The sequence below is a fragment of the Cololabis saira genome, chromosome 1 (assembly GCF_033807715.1).
Source record: "Cololabis saira isolate AMF1-May2022 chromosome 1, fColSai1.1, whole genome shotgun sequence".
NCBI lineage: Eukaryota > Metazoa > Chordata > Actinopteri > Beloniformes > Belonidae > Cololabis > Cololabis saira.
Genome location: NC_084587.1, coordinates 47207373 through 47216021, shown reverse-complemented (window position 1 = coordinate 47216021; position 8649 = coordinate 47207373). Strand labels below are relative to the sequence as shown.

The window sequence follows — 8649 nt, the reverse complement described above, 5'->3', positions numbered from 1 at the left end:
CAAGGCCATAATAAATAAAACATACAAAATTAGACAATTAGACTTACAACTTCCCGCTAAGATAATAGATGTATTAAATCTAAGCAATTTAAAGTTGTTATCAAAACTTTACAGGTTAGTGTCTAAACTGGACGAGTCAGTCTCTCTCCCGATCTCCAAGTGGGAGGCGGATCTCTCTCTGAATACCGACCAGCTTTCTTGGTCACAAATATGCTTAAATACGTTTACTATGACTAAAAACCCAAACTTACAACTTATACAGTATAAAGTTCTTCATAGAATACATTATACTGGACAAAGGATGTTCCAGATGGGCTTTGTCACCTCTAATATCTGTTCACAGTGCACAGAGAACACCCCAGATAATTATATGCATGCTTTATGGTTCTGTACACCGGTACAGAGGTTCTGGAAGGAGATTTGTGAGGATTTATCCACATGGATCGACCACAGAATCCCAGTGTGCCCCACGGTGTGTATATTAGGTCACCTGGGAGACACTCAAATAGATCCTAATTGGACACACCGGGTTCTCACTGCCTTATGTATCGCAAAGAAAACCATTCTAGTAAATTGGAAAAAAAAATCCAGTTTATGTATTAACCATTTTAGGAATCTTTTATCAGATCATATTAGTAGTGAGATAATGTCTGCCTCCACTGAACAACACTCGGCCGAATTGCACTCTCTGTGGTCCCCGATTATTGGCTTCGTTACCTAGTGGGGGCGGGGGGGGGGGGTGATCTCGTAGCCCTTGGGGTTGGGGGTCGGCTTGGGGGGTCTGGGGCGCGGGCCTCTGGTGGCCCCTGGGGGGCGGTGGGTGGGGCCGCGGGGTCCTGTCCCTGGCCGGTGGGGGCCTTGGGGGCCTGTGGGGGGGGGTACCTCATGGCGGTGGGGGGGGGTGGCTGGGGAGGGCTCGGGCGGGGGGCGGTGGCTTGGGCGTCTCCGGGCCTCCTGGGGGGGGCTGGGCCGTGGACGTGGGGGTCCCACCCGGAGGGCCCGGTCCTGCCTGGGTGGGGGGTGGCTGTCTGCGCTGGGGGGGCATTGCTGCCTTGGTCCTCCGTCGCTGGGCGGGGGCCAAGTGCCCCTGCGGATGTGGGGACTCCGTGACCCTTGGGGTGTCCGCCGGGGTGGCCTCGGGGGGGGGTGGGGCCGGGTCCGGAGATCGGGCCTCCCCTGACCGGGGGGTGCACGGGCGGGCGCGGCGGCGGGGTGGCGCCATTCCCAGGTATCTATGTCTTATGTTGTCAGTATGAATGGGAGGATGTTGGACCGTTTCCCCCTCCGTCTGGGGGCTCCGGCGGCTCCGGGGGCGCCCGTGGAGGTACGGTGGGGCCCTGGCCCGGCTCGGGGGGCCGGCCCCCGTCTGCTGGATGGCCGGTGGGGGGACGCGGGTGTCTTATCAGGGCCAGCTTTGCTGGTCCTGCCTCCTGGCTTCGGCCTCCGCTCCCCCTCTTGCCCCCCCTACACGATTCATACGCACATAGGCGAAAGGCGGGGGGTCCGGGTCGTGGGGGGCACTGTCCCGCGTGGCCCGGCACTCCCCGCCTCACGGTTTTAACAGCAAACTAGACACTGCACATTCAACACTTTATAAATACACTTGACAAGGACACGTAGTTCGGGAGGGGGGGGGGGTCGGTGTCAATCGATACTTGGCCCTCCCTCCTCCCTGTTTTTATGGCATTAATCACATGCACTCAACACAAGGGGCGGGAGGGGGTCCCACATCACCCGCGTTCCCTCACCGGCCTGGGCCTCGGACGGGTGGGTCGGGTTACCCGGGCCTGGCGGGGCCCGCCGTGCAGCCTGGGGTGCCTTCTGGCGGTGCTGGACCCCCCCGGGGAGGGGGAAACGGTGCGTGATTGTATGTCTGTGTCGGTGAGAATGCGGTATGGAAGGGTCCTGCCATGGAGGATTTGAGCCTCCATTGGCAGGACATCAAAAACTTAATAATTTATCAATATTATATTATACAAAGATGGTTATTATTATTATTATTATTATTATTATTATTAGTATTATTATTATTATTATTATGTATAGTATATTATATTATTATTAGTATAGGTATCGGATAGGTGAATGGATGAATGAATGGGATGCCTGGGTCTGGGGCCCTCCGTTGTCGGGCCTGCGCGGGTGTCGCCTTGTTGGGGGGTTCCCTCTCTCCGGGCCCGTCTCCGGTCCCCCCCGCTGCCTCTACGGCGGGGCGCCCCTCTGGTCTTGGAGGGCCACTTTCGTGGGGGACGGGTGCGCCTGCCCGCGTCGGCGGCCGGGGCGGCTCTGCCTCTCCGGGCAGGCTGGCCCCCTGCCGGGTGGGGGTCGTTGGCCTGAAGGGTGAGGGCCTCCTGGCCGCGTGTCCGGCCCGGACCGGGTGGCCGGGGATTGCCTGGGTCGCGGTCCGCCGCCGCGGGATCCCTGGCTGCTTCTTTCCGCGCCGTGGGGGCCCCGCCCGCGGGCCCCCTCGGCCGCCGCCGGGCGGGGGGGGGGCCTCGCAGGCGGTGGGTTGCCTCCCTCCTACTTCTCCCCTCTGTGGGGTTTGCCGGTGGCCTGGGTTCTGGGCTCTTCCTTGTCGGCCTCTGGTCTCGCGGGTGGCGGGGTCGCTCCCCCCCCTCCCCCACTATAGATACACTTCAGGTGGAGCTTTGTTTGGTTTATTACACACACACACACACACACACACACACACACACACACACACACACACACACACACACACACACATACACACATATAGTCACTTAGTCACATGCACACACACACACGCACACACACACACACACACACACACACACACACACACACACACGCATGATCATATACATACACACACACACACACATAGACATACACACTGGCTTGTTCACCTGCATGCTGGCTCTCTAGTTTTTGGGGTTAGGTAGCGGTAGCGATAGCTTAGCTCAGACTGCGATCAGATCTCAAGATTTAGGTCGATTGCTGTTCGTGTTTTGGATGGCTCCGTGCCGGTTTCGTGCTTTGTTTGTGGTTTTTTGTTGCAGATTTCCAGTGCTTGACGTGTGCCTCCGTGTGTTCCTGCTTCCTGGATTGGCAGTGGATGTCGTCACCCCCCCCCCCCCCCACCCCCTCCCCCCCCCCAAAAAAAAAAAAAAAAAAAACACTGGGTTTGTATGTGTATATTTATGTATGTGTACGCATATGTGTGCGTATATATATGTATATATTACATATAGTAATAATGCACATATATACACTTTTGGTTTCTACCGTCATGGTATCAATCAATAATATGTGTGCAGACAAGGTGAAAAAAAAAAAAAAAAAAAAAAAAAAAAAAAAACATTTCATATTTTGCCACCAAAACAACATTTGAAACACCAGCTCCAGCACTTGTTTCAGATGTCATTTTGGTAGAAACACCAGAAAAGATAATGTACAGATTTGATAAGAATTAATGTAAAGTAATATTAATTAGCACTATATATTAGCATAACCTAAGTTAGGCAAGCCAAAATGTAACTACTAACTGTAACTGACATAAGGTGGGCATGTTCCAGTTGAGTTTCCAGGCCCATTTGCAACATGGTGCTGCACAGCACAGTACAAGGAAAAAGAGTCATTAAAAGAACTTGTGAGTGACGTCACAAGAGGTTTGTGCAGTTCTTCTTATACTGTTGCCCTTTTCAGCAGACTTAACTTCAGTCTGATTTACGATCCAAAAAAAACACAAAAGATGGGACCCAATTCAGGGTTGGGCTGAAAAGGTTCATTAGATTTATTTCTGTACTTGTTTAGTTATGTACTTTGCTCTTCCCCAACTGCTGGCTCATTATTTCAATTATTTATTTCTTATAATTTTTTTCTGAGACATTTCCACAATAAAAACATAATTTCTTCTTTTGACATTAATACAGTGTGACTCAATTCAATTTAGTTTAATATCCCGCAATATTTTGACTCCTAGCTGAGCTCTGGCTGTTTTTGCAGGAGACACTTGTGTAGGCTTGAAACCGACACACTGTTCCCAGAAACCCCCACCAGGAGGCGCCGCAGCCCCTGACAGCACCATACTCACCACGCTAGGGGGGAAGCTCAGTTGTGCTTCTGATACCAGACTAATGTGAGATCAGGCCAGCGGGGGAATCAAAAGGGCGAGTGAGTCGTACCTGGGCCGAACAAGGCACTAGTGAAACTCTGCCCCTCGTGCGTTGAATAAGTCACTTGCACTAGAAATCCTTGTCTTAAATTTTTAAAGAGGAAGTTCCAACTTTTTTATCTTAGAGTGTCAGTTATTAACACGAAATGCAGCTCATTCATGAGCATATTCAAGGTTTAGGGTGTAAAAACCATTCTTAATGTAATTAAAAATAAAATCACACAGAAATGAGTGTGGTCTTTGTTTGTGTTTTATTGGCAGCTTTTTTTGGCATACATGGTACAGAGAGAGGAGCATGAACACAGAAACAGCAATGCCTTTTTTAAAAACATCAGCTAAAAATATTTACCGTTTGAGTTTTTTTTGCACACAAAATTCAAAATAAGGATTCAGAAGCAAAAGCAGAAAGCTCCGGTCATTAAAAATGTAAATTGTATGAACAGATTTACAACTCTTTCATCGTTCCACCTTTGGCCATGTCATTTCTCTGACTTTCCAAAAGCAGCCAGCTCCTGTTGTGGAAGACTTCGGTCCAAACGGGGCTGGCAGGGGTCGGGACGTAATCCTGACACTGCAGGCCTCCCAGACTCGGCGCACACTCCACCGAGTATGAAAAGAAGAAGGTGCCGTGTGTGAACATGCAGCTGTCCGTCACATTTCCGCTACGCAGACTGACTGAACACCGGCCGAGTTGGTCGCTATTCCAGTATGTGTCCTGGTCATAAACGCTGAAGAGGAGCTGCTTCTTCCTGCTTATTTTGATGGGCCCAAACTCAAACACTTCTGACCACTTAGGGTTGTCATTATTTGGTATGATGGCAGTGCACTTTACCTGGTTATCAAGTTTAACCACCACGGACCCATCCGTCTGGGTCAACCTGTCACCGTAAAGACTCTTTGCATAAAGTCCAAACACTTTCAGTGTTGCAAGACGTCTGCCAGCAGGGCAGCAGTTGGACTTCACCATCTGGTTACTATTGCAGACGCAAGCGCAGGCATCTCTCTTTCCGGTCCTGCGCCCAATCGAGCAGGGCTTTGAGCAGTTTTGCCACAATGCGTTTCGTTCGATGTACTTCTCCACCTCTCGTTTCAGTCCGACCCTGGCGCTATGACTGCTTGGAAGGATGGAGTGCAGGGCTTTTAGGCTGTATTGTACCACACCAGGTGTCCTCTTCAGAGAATCAATCCACCTGCGATAAACAGATGGATTTGACTGTCCCTGAAAGAGGATATCAACACCATCAATGGTTCCACCACTGACATCTGTGCTGCGCTCATTAAACGCGCCGCTGAAACTCGGGATGGAGGCCTTCTTTCTCTTTTCCTTACAGTGCCCCATCATTGCCTTAATACTGTTAGGATGCACAAAGCTGGAGGAGGCTTCAACTGCCAAACAGTCACTGATTTCTGTTGCCGACAGGCCTTTAATCGCTGCTTCACAGATCCTGATAGCAGTGATGGCCTTCAAGCCCCCTCCCAGAGTCACTTGTGTGATGTAATGTGTACCATAGGTGTCAATCAGTCGGCGATATGATTCTTCTGTTTTCTCTGAGTAGGAAGGAAGGGAGTCCACAGCTGACTGAAATTCTTGACTCAGTGGAGGTTTTGTAGCCAGTCTGTAACTGTGGAAAACAGGAGCCGTGTAGAGAAGTTACACTTTACTTTCATTTACTTGTTGATAATATTAAACAATCTGCATTTACAATAAATGATCTGCAGGTACCGATTTACAGAACAGATTTACCCAGAATTAATGATAAGAGGATAAGCACATGGCCACACACTCACCGGTAGAAGTTACAGGAGACAGAATGGTGGATGAAGGCATAGCGGTCTCCTTTCAGCTTTTCCATGGCAAAGGTGAAGTCTTTGCAGCGGGAACCACCATAAATGGGGCCGTGCATGACTTCTGCATCAACAGATAGATTGAGGCCGGCCTTCCAGTCGTTGGACACCGATGATGTGGAATCCTTGACAAGAGTTTCAACCGAATCATAGACAGTGCTGTAAACCTTCAAGCTGCACTTGGGGAGGGTTCTCCAGTCCACCACGGCAACTGGGACCTTCTGCTTCTGCCTTTTCATGTTGCTGTTGGTGTACATCCTGCAAGTGCCGTTTGCCAGCTTCCATGATTCAGTGTCTATGACAGAAGCCACTTTCTTCTCCATCGTGACGACGTCGAAGCCCTCTCCGCCCAGATTGTAACCAGGGACAAAATGAGCTTTCTCGCACTCCTTTGGCGAACCGATGAAGCTCACCCTGGATGAGAGACACAGAGGAGACCATGCCCAGCACAGGAGCGTGAACTGCCACAGCCCCGCCATCTGAATGGGGAAATAGCAAGTACAGGATGTCAAACAAATGCAACATAGCAAACCTGAGGTGTTTTTTTTAAACAAATTAGCAAACAGTTTGAACGACAATAAAGAAGATGAAGCCAATCCTCGGTACAAACCACCAAGTCTTACCTTTATTGTGGAGACCACACTGAGCTTTTCAAAGTTTGACTTATATTCTGGTCGTGGAGGCAGAGGTTTGACTTCAGATCTGTCCTAAGAGCGTTTACCCAGCCATGTGATTAACACTTGTTACGTACTTCCCACCACACGAACATGAGGAAACAGAGAAGGGTGCCTCATGTATTAGACTGCTTAATGAAACACTTGAACCATGTCAATACGGACTGAAGCACCTTTGGTGTCAGTTGTCTAGCGTATGTTCAGACACATTGTCTTTAGCACGACTTTACAAAGTCATGCATGAAACCAGGACATGTCTGTAGAAAATGACTCAGTATACAGTTGATTGCTCATTTCTAAGGATGTCAAAACAAAGAGATGTTTTGTTTGATCTGTTAAGATGTGTTGCTCAGTGGGTATTCAGCCTTTTCTGTGTCCAGATGGGAAAAAGTTAGCAAATGAGAAAATTATAATAATAATCCTATTAACTTGATCTCAGACTGTGAAACACCTCTGGTAGCACATAATTGCTGTGGCAATGTGAAGCTTGTATACAGTCACTTAAATTGTCTTTTGCATTCAGACACTAATAATAAGGCGAACCTCAATGTTGCTTGTTAGTTTTGTCGCAGTAAACTTCTTTGCTTGTTGAACATGCAGCTGCAGTGCCTTCGGAAAGCCTCAAAGAGCCGTAGCTTAAGAGATTTCATTTTGGTTCATAGAGACTCTATTTTCTACCACCATCATTATTTTTGTGTGACTTCAAACCATAATTTCGTGGAAACTCAAGTTTTTAAAGAAAGCAAGAATTTTATTTTGGAGTAACCTGGTGAAAACACCAGGCTGATTCTTACATTTCTTTTAGTTACCTTAATTTTTAACTTAAACAAAAGTTATTTCAGATTTATTTTAATCTACATGACTTTTTTGTGACAAACACTTGAAACAGTGTAACCCGATTGGAATAAACTTATTTTGAAACTCTTATTTTGAAAGACTTTTATTTTGGTACGTTTGCCGGACGTCATTGCGTCACGCCGTCAACTTCCGTCAATACCTGTTTAAGCCGTGTGACGGGTGCGGGAGGGGGAGAGGCGCACGCTGAGGAATTGTTTGTTTGGAGCGGGGAGAGAAACACGTTGAAGATTTGGTTGCTGAAGCGCTTAGATGTCGACTGTTGCTGATTTAAAATCCTGAAATTGGTGAGTTGAGCCAAACCTGTTTTTTATAGCTTAACCTAACCGGTACCTCTCAAAACTCATGCGATCACGGTTCTAAACATAGGAGCCGACTGCCGGAGCCACGGAGCGGGTGAATGCCGAACCGTATCACTGATTTAAAACCCAGAATTGGTGAGTTAAACTAATATTGTTTGTGCAGCTTAAGCATACTGCCAAGTCTTTTGATGTGTCCTTCCACATGAAATACAAACTATTTAAAAGTTTTTCTTTTGTTAATGTCTTATTTTCAGTGCATTTCCATGCAGTCCAGGTAATCATCTGTACAATCCTGCAGATTGATTCTGGATGTTTGTGATGCTGTGATGACTGAAGAATAATTTAATATAACTAATATTGTGTTAATTATTCATATTAATTTATGTCAAGATTATGAACATACTGTACAGCATTTGAATATACCGGTACATTGATATTTATTTTTACAATGTATTATTAGAAATTTGATTTGTGTGTGCACACTAGATATTTAATTGGTCCTGTTTTTATTCAGGCCAGGTTGATGGTGAGCTAAAGCCCTAGCCTGGGCACAAAGCCTGAGGACTGAGGAACCTACTGAACCTCCACTGCTCTGGTCGGGCTGGTAGGAGGCTCCATTTTGCAGCCGTTTTTTTTCCCCTAACTCTTGCCACACCTGCACGACCTACACCTTCATTTTTTGCATACTCATTTCCCAACACGGACTTCTATTTTTTTCCCCCCCCGTTGGACATTCAATTATTGGGTCGTTGCACTGTGTACAAGCCTCACTAGTATCAGTGAGTGAATTTTTCCTTTATGGAAATGGATGGAACTAGGCGCTGCAAACATTGAG

At 47.8% G+C, this 8649-nt stretch overlaps 1 protein-coding gene across 1 annotated transcript; it reads right to left on the bottom strand.

Moving 5' to 3' along the window:
- Positions 1-4583: 4583 nt before the first annotated feature.
- Positions 4584-6462, bottom strand: LOC133441843 (perforin-1-like). The gene is made up of 2 exons (XM_061719584.1): positions 5927-6462; positions 4584-5760 (listed from the first exon to the last, which is right to left on the bottom strand). The coding sequence occupies exons 1-2, from the start codon at positions 6460-6462 to the stop codon at positions 4584-4586; spliced, it is 1713 nt and encodes a 570-aa protein (XP_061575568.1).
- Between the last annotated feature and the right edge of the window lie 2187 nt (positions 6463-8649).

Coding starts and splice junctions, on each gene's coding strand:
- LOC133441843 (XM_061719584.1), bottom strand. CDS start 6,462: ATGGCGGGGCTGTGGCAGTTCACGCTCCTGTGCTGGGCATGGTCTCCT. Junction 5,761..5,926: donor GTCTCCTGTAACTTCTACCG/GTGAGTGTGTGG, acceptor TGTTTTCCACAG/TTACAGACTGGCTACAAAAC.